Source organism: Neofelis nebulosa, chromosome 9 (genome assembly GCF_028018385.1).
Source record: "Neofelis nebulosa isolate mNeoNeb1 chromosome 9, mNeoNeb1.pri, whole genome shotgun sequence".
NCBI classification, from domain to species: domain Eukaryota; kingdom Metazoa; phylum Chordata; class Mammalia; order Carnivora; family Felidae; genus Neofelis; species Neofelis nebulosa.
Window position 1 is genome coordinate 79,736,377 of NC_080790.1, and position 19,833 is coordinate 79,756,209.

Below are 19,833 nucleotides of genomic sequence, written 5' to 3' on the forward strand. Positions count from 1 at the left end.
CTCACTTTACATTTAGCTCATTGAACCCCTTTTGAGTTAACTGTGATACATGATGTGAGACTTAAGTCAAGGTTCATATTTTTGCTTAGATGTTCACATGCTCCAGAATCATTTGTTGAAAAGATGAAATAAACGCATGTAAATACAGCTCTAAAAACAAAACAAAAGTGCAAAAGTAATTCACCTGAGCTCTTGTAAATTCAGGTTTTTCAAAAATTTAGGAAGTTTTTAGTCACTATTCCTTCAGATATTTTTTTCTGCTCAAGTCTTTTTCTCCTTCTGAACTCCTATGACATGAATGTTAACGCTTTTTCATATTGTTCCAATAGCCCTTGAGGTTTTTTTCCCCCTTTTTGTACTCAGGTTATTTTCTATTAATCTGTTTTGAAGTTCACTGACTCTTCTGTCATCTCTATTCTACTAAGAAGTTTTTCTAATAAATCTTATTTCTGATACTGTGTTTTCCTGTTCTAAGATGTATTTTTTTCATAGCTTCTATTTCTTTGCAGAGAATTTGTATCTACCCATTCATTTCTTAAAATTTTTTTTTCTTTCTTTCTTTTTTAAATTTATATCCAAGTTAGTTGGAATATAGTGCAACAATGATTTCAGGAGTAGATTCCTTAATGCCCCCTACCCATTTAGCCCATCCCCCCTCCCACAACCCCTCTGGTAACCCTCTGTTCTCCATATTTAAGAGTCTCTTATGTTTTGTCCCCCTCCCTGTTTTTATATTATTTTTGTTTCCCTTCCCTTATGTTCATCTGTTTTGTCTCTTAAAGTCCTCATATGAGTGAAGTCATATGATTTTTGTCTTTCTCTGACTAATTTCGCTTAGCATAATACCCTCTAGTTCCATCCATGTAGTTGCAAATGGCAAGATTTCATTCTTTTTGATTGCCAAGTAATATTCCATTATATATATATTATATATATATATATATAATATATATATAATATATATATACACACACACACACACACACACACACACCACATCTTCTTTATCCATTCATCCGTCAGTGGACATTTGTGCTCTTTCCATACTTCAGCTATTGTTGATAGTGCTGCTATAAACATTGGGGTGCATGTGTCCCTTCAAAACAGCATACCTGTATCCCTTGGATAAATACCCAGTAGTGCAATTGCTGGGTCATAGGGTAGTTCTATTTTTAATTTTTTGAGGAACCTCCATACTGTTTTCCAGAGTGGCTGCACCAGGTTGCATTCCTACCAGCAGTGCAAAAGAGATCCTCTTTCTCTACATCCTTGCCAACATCTGTTGTTGCCTGAATTGTTAACGTTAGCCATTCTGACAGGTATGAGGTGGTATCTCATTGTGGTTTTGATTTGTATTTCCCTGATGATGAGGGATGTTGAGCATCGTTTCATGTGTCTGTTGGCCATGTGGATGTCTTATTTGGAGAAGTGTCTGTTCATGTCTTTAGCCCATTTCTTCACTGGATTATTTGTTTTTTTGGGTGTTGAGTTTGATAAGTTCTCTATAGATTTTGGATACTAACCCTTTACCTGATATGTCATTTGCAAATATCTTCTCCCATTCTGTTGGTTGCCTTTTAGTTTTGCTGATTGTTTCCTTCGCTGTGCAGATGCTTTTTATTTTGATGATGTCCCAGTGGTTCATTTTTGCTTTTGTTTTCCTTGCCTCCGGAGACGTGTTGAGTAAGAAGTTGCTGTAACCAAGGTCAAAGAGGTTCTTGCCTGCTTTCTCCTCTGGGATTTTGATAGCTTCCTGTCTTACATTTAGGTCTTTCATCCATTTTGAGTTTATTTTTGTGTATGGTGAAAGAAAGTGGTCCAGGTTCATTTTTCTGCATGTCACTGTCTAGTTTTCCAGGCACCACTTCCTGAAGAGACTGTTTTTATTCCATTGAATATTCTTTCCTGCTTTGTCAAAGATGAGTTGGCAAAGATTAGTTTGTGGGTCCATTTCTGGGTTCTCTATTCTGTTCCATTGATCTGAGTGCCTGTTCTTGTGCCAGTACCATACTATCTTGATGATTAACAGCTTTGTAATATAGCTTGAAGTCCAGCTTCCCATTCATTTCAAGAGTGCTCACTTTTACTTCTTAGATCACGGTATAATTGTTGCTTTAAAGTTTTTTTCTAATAATACTAATATTTGAATCACCTCAAGGTTGGTGTCTTTTCTTAGAAAATTTTTTAGGTTTTCCTGATTCTTTGATATGTTGAACAATTTTTGTTTGTATCCTAGACATTTTGAGTGTTTGTTCACACTCGGTCCTATTAAAATTCTCAAAGGTTCTGCTGTACTGATTCTAGTCAGTCTCATGCAGATGCATGTCAGAGACAAGCTCTTAACCTCATGCACCTAGGTAAGGACCCTTCCTCAGGTGTCTCCCTTCTGTGATTTCCACTCCCACCCTCCAGTTTTCCAGCTAGAAAACCAGGGTTTACCCTCTGTGCTGCTGTGTGCTCCAGTGACCATCACCCCGCAGGGCAGGGGGCAAGAGAAAGAAGCCTGCGGGACCACCACAAGCACAACCTGTCACTGTGCTCGCTGCTGTGAGGGGCTGTGGCTTCACTACTAGATCTCTGCTGGCATGCTGCCCAGAGAGTCAAAGGGCTCTGAACCCCACATGCTGCTATGGATGGAGGTGGTGCTCATCTGAGTAGGTCTGGAAGGATTAAAAGAGCTTTGCCCTAAAAGATACCATTGCCACAGCCACCAGGACAAGAAGTTCCAGTTTGCTGCTGGCACTTGCCTGGCGCAGTGATGAGAGAACCCAAAGGGCTCCAGCCTGCAGGCTGTGCCACCACATGGAGGGGCTTGCTGCTTAGCTGCTGGTGCTCACATGGAGTAGGGCCAGGACTGTCCAACAAACTGCCCTACAGGGCTGGTGCTGGTGGTGGTGGGGAGCAGGAGGAGCAGGGCTGGAGAGTCACAAGAGCGGGGGTCTGCAGAGGTTGTTGGTACCATGGAGGCAAGGCAGGCAGGTCTTCAGAGTCCTGATCTCTCTGCCCAGCCCACCAGCTCCTACCTACCTTTCAGAATTCTCTGACATTCACTTCATGCATTTTGTCAAGGCTTTTAAATTTTATCAGTGGGAGTCATAGGGTGGTGTGTGTTTACTCCACCTTGGTCAGAAATGTGGAGTATTTTAAAGAAGTAGGATTACAAAGTGATTTTTCTTTATAATTTTTAGACTTTTCAGTGTTTTATCCATGTTAAAATCTTTTTGATAACTCTGAGTTCTTTAGCTTACCTGGATAGATGAGGTAAGTGAAAAGGAAACTGACTGAGGTTGGTGGAGGTATGGATAATTATGAATGTTGAGATGTCAAGACAGGGATGCCCACAGGCGGTTAAGCGCTGCTTGCTGTGGCTGAAGGAGTCAAAGGAAGAGAGAACTTGAGAAACAGGTGGGAATATGAGATGTGTTCTGTCTGGGGGCACTGAGGAGAGTTTGGTGCACTGAGAGGCAGCCAAGGAAGAGAAAATATATGCAGTTGGAGAAGCACAGGAAAGGTGGAGAAATGGAGGCCCAGGATGTTGACCATACTTGGTCAGGAAGGGACTGTCAAGGGAAGGATAGGCTGAAAAGAGGAGGAGATGTGAACAGACTTTTCTTTTCTTTTTTTAAGAATTCAAGATATATAAACACAATTGACCCTTGAACAACACAGGTATGAAGTGCCAAGGTCCATATATATGAGAATTTTTCTAAATACCATATAGTACTATAAACGTATTTCCTCTTCCTTATGATTTTCTTAATAACATTTTCTTTTAGCTAGCTTACTTAATAGTAAAAATTCACTATATAAGACACATAATGTACAAAATATATGTTAACTGTGTTATCGATAAAAGGTCAACAGTAGGCTATTAGTAGTTATATTTGGGGGATTACAGGTGGATTTTTTGGCTGCACAGGGGGTTGGTCCCTGTAACCCCTGCACTGTTCAGTGATCAACTGCATATTTTTTAGCATGATACCAAAAAAAGACCCCTTATGTACTACTCAAATGAACTTGAATACAACTAAAGTAACTGTCATAGAGTAGGTGACAGTCTCTTTGAATTCCTTTCCTCCAGAAAATGCCTCTGACACCCAAAGACAAGATGGGCATCTATCTACACTCCCCTGTGGCATCCAGCTGCCACCTGGCCCTTTAGACTGGTAAGCTCCTTGAGGGCGAGGTCCTCATGCTTTTCCTGATGGCCTTTTGGGAGCCAGCACAGTGCTGTGTGTATCACAGAAATATATGCAATATTTCTTGCAAGAATGAACGCATGAATGAGTGAGTACCAAAGTCTAGAGAAAGAGGTTCAGAGGTCTACGTGTGCTACTGTATCACCCGCCCAGTCTGGAGGGAGTGAGCTTAGACAGAAGGCTGAGGCTCATTGTCAAATGAGGCTCCTGGGTGACAATGGCAATTTGTCCAACTATTCTCCAAAATACCCAACATGTGACCACAACCAAATGAAACAAAAACTACACACACACAGAGAAGAATGACTAGAAGGAAAGGACAACAGGGATAACATCTAGAAAACAGACTCCTAAGTAGTGGCTTTTTTCTATATACTTCCTACGTTTTACCATTTTCTCACACAAGAATCTCTTTTTTCCTGACCTGTCATTTGGACTCTGGGATGGACTGGCTTACCAGGAGGATGGGTAATGTCCTGCACAAGTGAACAAGGCTGGTAACCCCAGGCCGTTAACCTCCTATTAATGGTCTTGTTTGCACTGATGAGCACATACGGTACTGGGATTGCAGAACCGCCCCAACATGGCCCTGTGAGGTCCAGCCCACTTGGCAAAGCTGGGCTCCTCTGTTTACTGCAACAACTGGGACATCCTCCCTGCCTCCCCCACGGAAGGATTCTTTCATGCCTTCAGAGAAGGAAGGTGGGAATGTGGACGAGAGGAGGAAGAATAAGCAGAGTGTGGGGGACAAAGTGCTTGAGTCCTGAAGGTAGGATTGTGCACCCATCTGGGACACCTTGGTGACCTAACTCTCTTGTGGTGTGTGCCCCTGGAAGGCATACAGGGGTGGCAGCCCATCTGGGAGCTCTGGGTAAAGTGCCTGCCACCACAAGATAATAAACAGCCGTAATTAGGCCTTTCTGGAAAACTGAATAATACTGATATTAAACTTTTATTATATGTATGTCTTGTATGAATTTAATTGCCTCCAGTGGTTATATTTTGGGAGCAGTGAGGATGGCAGTAGAAGTAGTAAGAATGAATTAAACCACAAGCAGATCCAGTGTCTGGGGAAGATAGAAGCTGCTTTCACTAATGGGATTTGACAACACAGACCCTGTGATTCTGTTCTGGTCTGCATGAGGCAGGCCCTAGACCCCAAGGTCCCAGGCAGCAGCCACAACCTAACCTGACACTCACCCTTCAAATACCACCCACACTTTGAGAGAGATGGTTTCAAGCAGAATGAGGGTAATTCTTCCCTTCCTCTCTCTGCACTGAAATGAAAATCACTACCCCTGCCCTAAAGTAACCTAGATTCTTTCACCTTGGAATTCAACTGGATTGGCTATTTCTGTCACTTAGAGAATGTTAACAAGTGGACAATTCTTTTATACTATACTTTTAAGTAAAGCTGTAATAAATACCGTATTTTATAAATTAAAGAAAAAAACATAAGGTCCTTATAGACCAGTCCAGTCATCTGACAATAAACAAGCCTAAACTCTCACAGCTTAGGCTGAGGAAGTTTTAAATTATTAATATGTCAAGCATTGCCCTCTGAAGCTTCTTTTCCAGCTCTGACCATGAACCCAAGTATCCTGTGTTTAAGTTCCATTCAGTCAGCAAGCCCTTGAGAGACATTTTCAATTCCAGGCCATGAAGGTGGATGGTGCTGATGTCAGGGTTTTATCTGCACAGAGCAAACCCCCTCCTCCCTTGATATTTCAATGGGTTTTTGAAGCACTCTACGATAGCTTCAATAACCTGGCTGGAAATCTGCAGAGTGGATCATCAGCTACAGCTTGAACCTCTCCCAGAGCTCCCTTGCTAATTAGCCTAATGTAGCGATAGTAGCAGCAGCAAAAAATTACAGCTGAGCCAAGGGGCCTTGGATCAGGAAGGCCATGCATGTGGGCTCCTTCAGGGGGTTCTCCTGGCACTACTCCCTGGAACTGTCACCTTAAGAACTTAAAGCACTATACACACACACACATACACACTTTCACTTCCTAGGATGAAAGCAGAAAAGATAAGAGTTTCTTTGAAAACTGTCTTTACATTGCTTTCTGTGAGCTAATTTTTTCTTACGTGTGCACTTCACCTTCCTTTTAGGGTGTGGGGTCCCTAGAACAACTGCGTCCTATTTCCTCTCTGTCCACAATGCAGCACTAAAGTGGAGTCCTGGACTTAGAATAGCCACTTTAAAACATCCTGAAAGTTTTGGGTTTTTTCAAATAAAATTTGCCATGGAAAATTTCTCTTTAGGGCCCTCATCACATGCACACACGACTGGTCCGTGTAGTTTCGCTTCTGGCACACTGATTTCCATTAATAAAAGAACCCAGCAATGAAAGATGATTTAGCTCTACCACAAATACCCATTTCCAACAGATTTGTTTCATCTGAAACACTATAAATAAAAAGTGACAAATGTCAAAGACATAGAAAGGTCATCTATTTTGCCTCTGCTCATTTTAAAGGGCAGTTGCTTTAGAAGATTCTTCCATTCAGCCCCAATCTTCACACCACCTCCTTTCTGGGACAGGAAGTTAACGCCCACCCGGAGGGGCTCTCCTTTTACATAAAAGGCTCGTGACTCCAATAAATGGGATGCTTCCCGCATGAGGCTGGGCCACATGAGCCTGATTATTAAACAGGAAAAAATTCTTTCTTGGGGAGTGGGGTGGGGGGAAGGTCAGAAGGACACTAAATGACAGAGGAGCCAGATGCTTCATTTATAACCAAGAAGTGCTGTAGGCCCCAGGAGTACCTCCTTCTACCAGAGTACACATATCCCAAGATTCTGGAACTCACTGAGCTTCCGATCTTAAGAAATGATAGAAGCATTTGAATGATCCCCTGAGCAGCCCATCTCCTCTCCGGGAATATGCTGCAAGATGGGTTTTTACATTTTCCTTACTTCTCCGAACTTCCACAAAATCCTGCTCTGTTTCCCCCTTCTCTGGTCTCTATTCATAACTCTGGATGAACCGTGTTAGTGGTACCGAGAGGGATTCCGACGTTTTCGCCCTTAGATCTTGCACACTCTGCGGACACCCCACTTGCCCACGGTCCTGCCCCTTCCCCACCAGGCGGCGCGAGCTCTTACCAGCTGCCCTGTGCTGCGACCGCGTCTCTGCCGACCGGGTCTCCCGTCTTAGGTCCTGGGGCAGCGCGGCCTTGACCAGCTCCCCGGGGCCCGCGTCCGGGGACGGCAGGGGGCGGCTCTGCAGCTGCGGCTTCCGGGGCAGGGGCGGCTTGGAGCTGAGCGGCTCCGAGGGCCGAGCCTTCCCCTTTCCCTGCTCGTGCGGGGACCGTGCCCCTCGAGGGGAGGGGGCCTTCGCAACCTGACATTTCTCGTCTTTGGGGAGCAAAGCCAGCCCCCCTCTTTCTAACCGGATTTCAGCGCTGTATCTCTTTATCCCTCTTGCTTCGGCAGAGGACGCCTCTCTGTGCTTGAAGGACAGAGACGTGGAGCGCAGCTTGACGGCAAAGGGGCCTCTGTCCTCCCCCGATGTCGGCTCGCGAGCCGCCGGACAGGGGTCTCCCGGGGCGTCCCGGGGGCTCCGGCCCGGCCCGGCCGCCGCGTCCCCCGAGTCCCGAGAGCCGCCGCCGCCGTGGGGCTCGGGGGGCGCCCGCAGGTCGTCGAGCGCCGCCTCGCTCCTCCAGGCCAGGCTGCTCCTCAGAAGCGGCAGGCGCACCGGCAAGGCGCCCGCGGGGCCCGCGTGCTCCAACAGGCGGGCGCTGCCCGAGCGCGGCCACGCCCGGCCCGACGACACGGAGAACTTCACGGCCCGCAGCTCGCTGCCTGCCCGCTCCACCTTCCGCTCGGGCGCCGGCCTCTCCGGTCCCCCCTGTGGCGGCTCCGCGGGCTCGGCCCGGGGCGGCTCGGCCTCTCCGTCCAGGGGACCGGGAGCGGGCTCCTCCGCAGGCGGCTCGCAGGCGGCCGGCGCGCCGGGGCTCTCGCTCACCGCCGGGGCCTTGTGCTTCAGGCAGCTCTTGGGAGCCGAGGGGCTTGGGGCAGGGGCCTCTGGAGATCCCTTCCCTGCTCCCTCGGGCTCGGGCGCTTCCAGCGTCAGCTCCACCTCCTTCTGGACACTTTGGTCTGGCCCATCTAGACCAGGGGGTGTCTCCGAGGTGATGCCAGGGTCAGTCTCGGGAGGCGTCGTGTCCCCCTCGGGGATGGAGGGGGATAATCGAATCTCGATGTCTCCAGAAGCACAAATCACCTCATCAACTGTTTCCCTGGCTGGGGGACTTGTGCTTTCCAGGGACGGCTCCTCCCTCTGGATTTCGCTGTCAGGATTATGGTGGTGATGTGGGGAACCTTCTGGCAGAGATGGGGACTCCGCGCGGGGGACTGGGCCTGACTCGGACTCAATGACCTCAGGGGTGGCTGGTCGGCTTGAGGTGTTATCCCCAAGGAAGCTCTCCTCCTCGGCGCTGGCACTGAGTGCAGGGCAGTGCTGCAGGCGTGCCCGCCTAGCCCGTGGCCCCCCAGATTGCAGCATGGTGGCTAGTCCTCCAGGCTCAGGGCTTCTGTCCAGTCCCACATCCTGCTGTGCAGAATTGGGGTTCTCTTCTGTGCTGACCTTGGGTAAGGACTTATCATCGTATTCCTCTTCCTCTGGGGTGCACGTCAGATCACTCAGAGATTCAGACTGTGCTCGCTGCCAGAGATAAAAAGGACAAAGACAGCATCATCATGTCAAATATGTCAAATGCCTATGACATTCCCATTTTGTATAATAGGAAACAGTGTGTCTCTAAAGCTGGCACCTAAGCAGGCACTGACACAGGGTAGGGTGTCTCTTAATAACTCCCATATTGGTCTGTTTGGAATCTTGCCTTACAAGTTCAGCTTTCAGCAGAACAATGGCAGCTATGCCCTCTAGGTAAATGGTGCTTAAGGTTCTAGTGGCTGAGCCACAAACACTGCTCTACAGAGCAAAGGGAAGGGGATCAAATCAGCTGGGTGTCTGCCATGCTTTACACTCCACACCTATTATTTCATTTACTCTTGATTCATCCCAGCAAGGAAGAATTATTTCCTCTTTGCACTTGTAGTACTAGGAGCTCAGAGAGGGCCATACTTTGGTTAAGGCTGAGCTTATTAGCTCAGGTGAAAAGCTGGTGCTCTCTCCATGACCCTGTGCTGCCTGAGAGCTAGTTTTCCATCTCAGTTCTCTCTCTCTCTCTCTCTCTCTCTCTACAGAGATGGGCCCCAAGGTGAGGGCAAACTGGTTTGCCTAAAGGGTAATTTCATATCACATCAAACACAGTCAAAGGCAAACCACAGCTTACAAGATAAAGTCCAAAAGCATAGCTGATAGGATAAAGTCCAAACTTTTCAGTTAAGTCAGAAGTCTTATATTCTCTAGTCTTAAATTATTTCTCCTAGTCCCTGCTCAGGTCAAGCCATGCCCCCACTAGTGAATGTGCCCGACTCTGGGCCTGAGTGACTGGCCAGCTGCTCTTTACCCACATCTCCAGGTGTTCTACCAGTAACCCCCAAGAACAGTCTGAGATTCTACTCCAACAGGAAGTCTTGCCTATTGCCTGCAGCTTATGGTGCTCCTCCTCTCCCCAAGCCCTACCGGTGTGACAATCAAACACTGCCTTGTATTTTTTGAAGTCTCTGGAATTTAAATTTAGTCCAACTTCCTCCTTACTGTACCCAAAGTCAGTTGCTGCTCTCTTAGGAAGGAAAGGAGATCAAAGTAGCAATGAATCATTCAAAAGCATGAGAAAATGACCAAAAGGTTGAGGGTGTGAGGTCAATCTTTTTATAAAAATTTTTTTTAAATGTTTTTGTTTTTGAAAGAGAGAGAGAGAGAGAGAGAGTAAGTGGGTGAGATGCAGAGAGAGAGAGAGAGAGACAGAATCCGAAAGAGGCTCCAAGTTCTGTGCTGTCAGCACAGAGCCCTACGCGGGGCTCAAACCCACGAACCGCAAGATCATGACCTGAGCTGAAGTCGGATGCTTAACCAACTGAACCACCCAGGCGCCCTGAGGTCAATTTTTTTAAAAAAGTTCAGGACATCAGACCTCCTTTCCTTGATGTTAAGAAACGTTCAGGGAGTGTTTGCAGTAGGTTTTAGTTTTTGTTTGCTGTGTTATTTTAACATTTCCACTGGCATCTGCTTGCTAACAGAACACAGATAAGTGGGATGTCTCTGACAACGCCTAAGTGAACTCTTGCCAAGATGCACAATTCTATTCCCATGGATTTGAAAAGAGGAAGATGTGCAAAGAAATCTACAGAAGAATTTTCAAAAGCCACAGTTTCAATAGGTGCCACGGGCCTTTTGCTACTACAGGAAATCACTGATGTTGAAACCTGTTTAGGATGTGGGTCATGCTTTAAAACTATCGTAAGCCTCACTAAATGAGCATAAAGCTGAGAAGCAGGCCTGGCTGGGAGCATCCCACCTTAGGCCACTGGCAGCTACAAGGAGGTAAGGGTGGAGGGCCAGGCAGAACAAAGGTAGTGTGGAATATGGACTCGGACACTGATCAGAGTTTCTCGAGGGAACAAAGTGGCTTCTGACTTGGTCTGGGATCGTCAGCTTGGTCCTGGGATCGTCAGGAAGGATGCATAGACTCACTCCCTTGCTGCTGCCACCTCCTCTCCCCTCCTCTCCTGGGCCCTCACAGCAGCCTCACATACCCAAGAGGGGCCAGGGTACCAGGAAAGTCCTGATGGTTGGGAGGAGGGACCTCATGACCGAAGGGCAAAGGGGGCTATGAATACTCGAAGGAGAGAGGCCCTGCCTTAGGACCCAACAGTGACTCTGGTGACCGCTGGCCAGATACCTCTGCCCAGTCAAAAACTTAAGGTATCCATGCTTGCTCCCTACCAAGAAGGGGAACCAAAGAAGGAAGGAAGATATGTAAATGACAGAGTTTAAATCAAGGAATGTTTACCGGACTGACTAAATCAGAATTTCTGTTACTCTAAAAAATGGGGTTCAAGAGCTAAGTCAAGTTTAAATGTAAAGAAAGAATGAGAGGTACAGCTTTGTCCAGAGGACAGTAAGGCAGGAAGTTTTATCTCCCCCATCTGGAGTATGAGTGCGGCTTCTCTCTGCTACAAAGTCCTGAGCAGGCTGTGGCTGGTTACACGTACCCTTGCCAAAGCAAAAGACATCCCCATGGGAATAAACCCTAGACTTGAGGCCAGAGGGAGCTGGCTCTGTCCCTGCCCTGTGGTCCCACTCAGTATGAGGATAGGCAGGTTCGAGTTCCTGATCCTTGCCAAGTCCCACAGCACCAAGCCTGTAAATGCATTGGATGTGCAAGCACTTATACAAGTGTCCAGCTTGCACAAGGGCTTATTGGCCTGAGGGTAACCATAGCTGACTTCGTTCTTCAGCCTTAGTCCCCTCTAAAGTCAACCCTGCTGGCCTGAGTTTAAAAAGCACCTACCTTCCACACGCCCAAAGGAAACCCCACTGTCTCCAGGGAGTCCCCGGAATCCTGAGAAGTCCCAGCCCACCATCCCTAGCTGAACACCTAGCTCATCCTGGGCACTTCATCAATACCCCCACAATACTGTCTCCAAGGAAGGATAGAGAGAATGTTGGTCTGTGAACATCTCTTTCTCAGCACTCTCATTCTCTGTGGCCAGTCTGGTCCCACACCTGCCCTCAGCTCCTCCAGGGCTGGAATACTGTGGGCATCAGGCAGTGGAGAAGTCTACAATCCTATGTGGACCTCTAACCTATGGGTACTATGAAGACAAAATACTCCACGAATGAGTTCTCGACACCCAGAACTACAAGCTGACAACTACACAGGCAGTGTGACCAAAGAGGGATCTGTCCTCACAGGGGCACAGTCCCCATGCTAATAAGTAGGTCCTGTCCAAGGCAGAAGTCTGTGCTAGTGTGCCAGCTTATCTGTCATTGGTTCATGTCATTTGTTCATCCATTCAACAAATGTGCACTGAATGCCAGCTGTGTGGTTAGCATTGCTCTAGGGGCGGGATGTAGGGCTGGGACAAGGTCTCAAGAAGACTGGCAATAAACAAGTGAGCATACACAATTATAAAGGTCACTTATGTGTGTGGCCTGTGCTATAAAGAAAGTGAACGCACTGGTGGGAAGGGAGGGCTGCTTTCCATAAGATGGTCAACTGAGCCTCTCTGGGGAGAAGACCTCTCATCTGAGACTCCAAGGCTAAGGAGCCAGCCAGGAGAAGAATGTCTCAAGCAAGAGATCAAGGCCTGAGGCCAGAGACAGGCCAAATCGTGTTGAGTGAGTGAGGCAGAGAATAAGAGTAGGTCTCAGAGGTAGGCAGGGCATGGTCATTCCAGGCCTGGAGTGTGGACCTTACACTCAGTGCTGTTGGAAGGCAAGGGACCCACAGCATGTAGCAGCTTTCATAGGAGGTGCTGCAGAACCAAAGAACAGATGGCATGTTTATGCAAGGAAGAGACATATCTGATGTATATTGAAAAAGATGAGCAACTCTAGCTCCTGGAGATGGTCCTACTGACCATGGGGTTTCTCGGAAGGGGCACGTGACCCTGAGGGGAGAGAGGCGGGGGTGGGTGGGAGTGGGGGGCCACCAAGTCTGCCTGTAAGAAAAAGCCCGATTACCGAAGACAGCCGCCTCATTTTGCTGGACCGCTGGTTGCGGGGCTTAACCAGGAGCTTGTGCTTAGCTGCAGAATTGTCCAGGCAGGAGGAAAATTCTGGAGGGTAATCGAAATCAGCCACGGGTGCCACGCTGCTGTCGGAGGTGCGGGGGGAGACACTGGCATCGCTCGCGTGCCTGGAGGAGAGCTGGTCTGGAGACTGTGGCCGGGATGAGGATACTAAAGAGACCTTCAAGGGAGAAGAAGCAAACACACCAAGCATTAACTTCGTGGTATGAAATGGTCCCACCAGCACATCAACTCCCTTCTTGTATGGTGCTCAGTCTTCTCATACCATCTCTGGGCTTTACATGGAAGGACAGATTTAAAATCTGGCTCTCAACAGGGAGGGTTCCAGGACACCCCCTTAGAAAAGTGTTCCTTAGAAAAGCTGGCAGCTTTTTTTTTTAAGATTTTTTTTTCAACGTTTTTTATTTATTTTTGGGACAGAGAGAGACAGAGCATGAACGGGGGAGGGGCAGAGAGAGAGGGAGACACAGAATCGGAAACAGGCTCCAGGCTCCGAGCCATCAGCCCAGAGCCTGACGCGGGGCTCGAACTCACGGGCCACGAGATCGTGACCTGGCTGAAGTCGGACGCTTAACCGACTGCGCCACCCAGGCGCCCCAAAAAAGCTGGCAGCTTTAAAAGTTGGGCCAACCCCTAACAACTTACTCATTTCCAAGGCTGTGCAGAGAACCTTTGTCCTAGGCACCCTTGATGAGATAACCCTGCCTTCACCTTCCTAAGCAGGTATCTGTGATTCAGACAAGAGCCTCTTTCTCTGGTGAAACAGACCGACCCGATTTCTCTAAGAGCAGCCTTGGTCCTGAGAGGGTGGCCCAAATGTGTGATTTTACAGGCTGGGGCAAAAGATGTGCCAAGCCCACCACCCAGCACCGCATCGCGGCAGCTGCATTTCATTCATTCTAGAAGGTTCCTGTATCTTCATGTGTCCTCTTGGAGACATAGGGCTTTAAGTTTCTATCTGTAGTTACAATTATTTTACTAGTTTATACCTCAGCAGGGAGGCACTAAGTCAGGCAAGGGCAAAAGTGTTGTCAGAGAGGAAGGGGATTTGGGGAGTCACGTGGAAGGACGAGTGCAACACGCTGTTACCTGCCCACTGAACTTGGCAAACTCCATGACTGAGTGAGGTCTAAGTGGGTTCTGCCACAAAGACATTTGTCAGCATGAAATAGTGTGTGTGTGTGGGGGGGGGGGGGGGTACCCACCGTGCACCCCTGAGCAAACACAGCGCAGATGAGCGAGGAGCAGGGAGAGCATCCGGGAGGTGCTGGGCTTCAGTTACAAATCTACCACCTACTTCTGTTCTACTGTGGTGCTCAGTATTAGGGTCAAGTTTACATTTTCCCCCCAATGTTTTTTATTTGCCAAATTTTATATGTTATACACACAACATTTACTATTGTGACCACTTCTTTTTTTTTTTTTTTTTTAATTTTTTTTTTTTTTTTAACGTTTATTTACCCTTGAGACAGAGAGAGACAGAGCATGAACGGGGGAGGGTCAGAGAGAGGGAGACACAGAATCTGAAACAGGCTCCAGGCTCTGAGCTGTCAGCACAGAGCCCGACGCGGGGCTCGAACTCACAGACCGTGAGATCATGACCTGAGCCGAAGTCGGACGCTTAACCGACTGAGCCACCCAGGCGCCCCTATTGTGACCACTTCTAACCACACAGTTCAGTGGCATTAAGTATACTCATGTTGCTGTGCAACCATCTCCAGAGCTTTTACTCTTGTAAAACTGAAACTGCACCTGCTCAACAATTCACCATCCCCCATTGTCAACTCCTGGCCACCACCACTCTACTTTCTGTCTCTATGAACTTGACTACTCTAGCTACCTCACACTGAGTGGAATCATACCGTATTTGCTTTTTTTGTCTGGCTTATTTCACTTTGCATAATGTCCTTAATGTCCACCCATGTAATAGGATGTGTCAGGCTTTCCTACCTTTACAAAGCTGAATGATATTCCAGTGTATGGAAATACCACATTTTGTGTATCCATTCATCCATCAATGGACACCTGGGCTGCTTACACATTATAGCTGTTGTGAATAATGCTTCTGTGAACATGTGTGTAGAAATACCTCTTCAAGAACTAGCTTTCAATTCTTTCAGGTATCTACCCAGAAGTGGAACTACTGGATCACAGAGTAGCTTTATTTTTCATTTTTTGAAGAACCTCCATGCTGTTTTCTACAGTGGCTGTACCAGTTTGCATTCCCACCAGTGTACAGGGGCTTGAATTTCTCCACATCCTTTCCAACACTTGTTATTTTCTGTTTCTTTGATAGTAGCCATCCTAATGGGTGCTGTGTGTTCTTTGGAACACACATTTTAACTTAAGACCATAATTTTATGCACCTCACAATGATTTAGTAAGCCCCCATGAAAATGGTCTCCTCAGGGGAGGCAGCAAACAAGATGTGGGCAGCAAGTGGACTCACAGGGGTCTGGGTACATCCTGCTCAGCTCTTCCACAGCCCTGGGGCCCTGGACAGAGTGGGCTCCAGTAGCTCCTGCTAAACTAGGGGGGCACCAGATGTGTGTCACTATTAGAGAGATAAGCTGAGGCAGGGATTGTCCTGCAAGGGAACTTCCTCAGAGAAACGTATTTTCCCTGTTAACAGAAAGTTGTATTTTCTCCTGCAAGTATTAAGTTTATTCCTGCCAACTAGGAGAAGACAATTACTAAAATGAAGGGGAAAGCGTTATAAACGGACCTAATCTATTTTAGTTCTCTTGTTTCAGCGACTTGTGTTCTTATGGGAATAAAGCAAGAAAAATTATTTAAAAAAATAAACCACAGGGCTCCCAGCTTCCTCTGTGCCTGTGGCTTTGGCTTCCACTGCTGTAGCTGATGACTCAGGAAGTCACCTAAGATTGGGCAGATGACACCTCTCCCAGGCAGTCCTCCCTCAGGGTCACTGGTAGAATGGGTACATTCCAAAGAACATAGAGAAGCCTTCTTCATTTCCACCCTTGTCTAGAGGAACAATGTATATACACTTGGTAAAATTTTGGCTCTTGTTTTTGTGTTTTTCTGACTGTTGTTTTTTTTCTGACTCAAGAGACCAGGCAAGATGAGCTGCTTTGCAAATGCAGTGACTCTCGGGTGAGAATGATGACATCTTCTGTGAGGACATGAGATGTGGTCAACGCCCCCACCACACACACATCCCATTAACCCAAAGGAAAAACCTTCCCTGCCTCCCATCCACTAGCTTTGCACTGTTTGAGCAGACGGTCCTGGGTTCAAACCCACTCTGGCCCCTGCATGGGTGACAGTGGGTGGGGGAGGCAGATCCTGGCAAGATTAACTTCCTAGAAACTCTGACCACAATGACCTCTGTCCCCACAAAATCCCTGCACTGGTTGTCATGGTTGGTCTTCCTACAAGGGCACTGAACTCCCACTTCTCAGTCTTTGCTGTCATTCGGAGAGTTCTTACGGCCTGAAAAGACCAACACCTTCATGACTGAGGAGAACGGTGAGTCCAGTGTTTGATCAGAGAAGCAACTATGCGACTTGGGGTAAGGTCTGTGGGTACAGTACAGGCTGGGAAAGCTGACCTGGATTTTAGTCTGTGGGCTGGAAGCATTCACACTTGCATTGCTTGCCCCAGTTGCCCAGTTTGACCTGAAATCTGTGCTTCTGGATGATTCTGGAAGTGAATGATTTAAAAAGTCTAACAGGAGGCCCTTACGTTGGAGGAATGTGACTCACATGGGAAAATGGCCTGGAGTTCAGAGGCTTTTTTTGGGGGTGAACCTGAGTGACAGCTGCTTTACAGTGTCCTCAAAGAGAGGGGTTCACAATTACCTCACCTGTTAAATTAGTTAGTAACACCTTCCTTACAAGACTGTTGTTACACATGGAAAACAGAAATTTCAGTCCTGGCACATGGTACTTGTCCAACAAATAGTAGCTATCAAAAAAAAAAAAAAGAGAAAGAGAGAAGGGGGGTGCTCAGTCACTGAGGAGTGGGCTGAGGGAGGTGCACGCAGGAACAGGCCACAGACGTGAAGTAGAGCCAGTGGGACCTTTCTGGGCAGGAGAGGCCTGCTGGCTTTGCACTCCAGCTGGCCTTTCCTGGTGAGGGAAGGGGAGGCACTGACCTACCTGATCTCACGAAATCCTCTCCAAAACCCTCTGAGGACACAGATTCCTACAGGTGACAGAACCTGCCCATTGCCTGGTAGCACAGCAGTATGTGTGTTTCCACCAGAGCCATGCTGTCTCTCCATGTTACTTTCCCTCATCCCCCAGGATAAAGACAACTTGCCAGCTTGCCACCCTCTACCCAGTGTTTCTTACTTAATGGTAGGACACTTAGCAGATGGCTAGTTTGATGTAATTTTACCATAAAAATCACCAAGTTTCACCAGTTGCTACCTAATGTGGCAATGAGATTTTAAAAATAATTCCATGCATTTCCTGAAAAACTCATCCATCAGGAAATATCATCTTGGTCTTATCATGAAATACTTGTTCCTGGAAACCTTGTATCAAAATAATCTTTAAGTTTTTCTGTCAGGCATGTGGGCTTGTGTAAGAAGTCGTCAACAGGAAAAAAATTAAACAGCTCACAATCCCATCCTGGTGGGATTTAAGGTACCATTATATCAAATACCATGTGTTATATAAAAACACTTTAAAGGCTGCATTGTTTCCCCATCTCAGTCAGTCCATTGTGCCCAAAAAACTTTTAGGGCATAAAATATGATCACCGTGTCTTCAAAATCTTGATAATAAAGATTATATATATTTTTTAAGTCTTAAAGCTTCCAATTTTAGGTTCCTATGAAGCTAGTGGCTTGTTCATACTACCCAATAAATAAAATCTCAGAGCACTGTTTTGTCAGTAACATAACCACCATAGGAGGGACGCTGAGAAGGATGAGGCCATAGCCCTGTCCAGTGTGAGTGGCTCCCAGGCAGCTAAAGATAGAATTTGTGCATCATGGTGCTTTGCAGGTTTGGAGTTGGGCTCATGCCCTAATGAATGGAATTAGAAACTACCCGTTCTTCTGTACTTTCCCAGTTCAATGCAGAGAACCATGGTGCTGTGAGAGCCAGAGAACTGTGGGATGGAGTGAGGGCAAATCAGTCAACTATGGCTCGTGAGGGTCATCTCCCCAACACATGGCCCTGAAACATACAAAGTCACATCTGGTCCTGAGGATGGGGACCCTGAAGCTGCACATCTCAGAGTACAAACATGGGTCTTTCACGTGTCACCATAGGCAGCAATAGCCTGTCAAATCTTCCCTTCCAGTATTTTAAGGTATTAAGGGGTACAGGGTTGGCTCAAAGTCCAGGAAATAGGCCAAATCATCTTCCTTGTCTTCTCTTGCTTCTCTTCGACATGGGAGAGCAGGTGTGGGTAGCTCACTGTCCTCAGACTCTGCTCATGGAGAAAGCAGGGACAGGTTCACCCTAGAGCAGAATTCCAGAGAGAAGAATTCTCTAGCCAGCCCTGAGTAAACCCCCAGCCCTGGGGCTTACTTACATTCAGCTATACCACAGTCCTTCCTCTGCCTTTCATCAGTGATGCTCTGGGAACCCACAACTACACATAAATTAGATAAATATTCTTTCCCTTGTTTTTGGAGGAGGGCTTCTGGATGTCCAAATTGAAGTGACCACTGAGTGTATTTCAGATCAGCACAGAATCTGCAAGATGATGGTTCACAATGAAACCCTGAGATTTACTGGGAACAGCTTTTGACCAGGGCACAAGTGTAGCTCCAAGAATGCACAGGGCAGGTGGGTGGCTATAAAACATGGACTCTGGCCTTAATTTGTTTTTCAAGTGTCAGCATTACACATAGAACTCCAATTCTACCCAGCCCTCAGCAAGTCTTGTCTAAAGGGAAAAATGATCATTTATGTACAAGCACATTGTATGGGCTTAAAATGGTGGCACCATTAGCAGGGTAGCTTATACAGGAGAAGGAGCTCAAGTTTTCTACCTGTTTTCTAATGGGGAAGGGTGTTATCCATGATCAACTCCTCTGCCCTACTGAGGTCATAAACACCCCTCCTACTTGTCAAACTTTCCCTGCTTCCCTGTTTACCTGCATCATACCTCACATTCTAACCCTAGATCAACAAGATCTCATGGTCCTAAACTCAGATCTGAGAGTCTAGATGAAGTCATGTATGTTCACCACTCCCTCCTCCCTCCAGCCAAATGTCATGACAACAGAAAACAGATACAATGGTATTTCCCTTGTTTTGAGATGGGATGCCCAGTCCGGTCATCTGCTCAGACAGGAAAAACCAGGTAAAGGGTTGATTGTATCTGACCTGTAACCATGATGAAAAATGTTACCAACACTATATCTCCTGACAAAACAGGAATTTCTGCTCAAAGAATGAAAACAAATACAGTCCAAGGACTGACGGTGAGCTCCCACTGTTTGGGTCTGGAACACCTCCTAGCTGCATGGACCACGGCCACACCCACCCATGGGAATCTTAACAGGGGCCACCAGAGTTCCCGACTGTCCTCTGCAGTGGGTGCAGACAAAGCTGTGAGGTGGTTCAGGCTGTCACTTGCCTTTATGGTTGTGCCGGGACCAATGTCATGCAGGGACATCTCTGGGGGGCTCCTGGGCAGACCATCATCCTCAGAACTCATGCCGGTGTCATCTCCTCGCTTGGCAGGAAGACCCCCTGGAGGAGGGGGTGGCCCCATTTTCACATTACACTGTATTTTTAACTAGATTGGAATAAAGAACATTTGCTCTTATTTCCATCAGCAACTTTTTATCAACAAATCTTCTTGCTCCAATTCATTCCTTCAGGAGGTACTTTCAACACCTCTGCCTGGTGTAGACTGGTGTAGCAGATGGAAGCACAAGAGTGTCTGCGACTAGCTCTCTTGCTCTCATCTTGAAAATGAGTGCTTATAACTAGGCATGAATCAAGATCCAATTGTAATTAACTTGGT

The 19,833-nt window shown here is 47.0% G+C and overlaps 1 protein-coding gene across 4 annotated transcripts in view; it reads right to left on the bottom strand.

Moving 5' to 3' along the window:
- CRACDL (CRACD like) overlaps nt 1-19,833 on the bottom strand; it is a 140,933-nt gene that overhangs the window by 20,677 nt on the left and 100,423 nt on the right. For all 4 annotated transcript variants that reach the window (XM_058684376.1, XM_058684375.1, XM_058684377.1 and 1 more), the window contains 3 exons: nt 19,441-19,602; nt 12,806-13,033; nt 7,312-8,872 (listed from right to left, as the gene is read on the bottom strand). In XM_058684376.1, the coding sequence (XP_058540359.1) occupies nt 7,312-8,872; nt 12,806-13,033; nt 19,441-19,602 (1,951 nt within the window). The remainder of the gene's footprint in view (nt 1-7,311; nt 8,873-12,805; nt 13,034-19,440; nt 19,603-19,833) is intronic.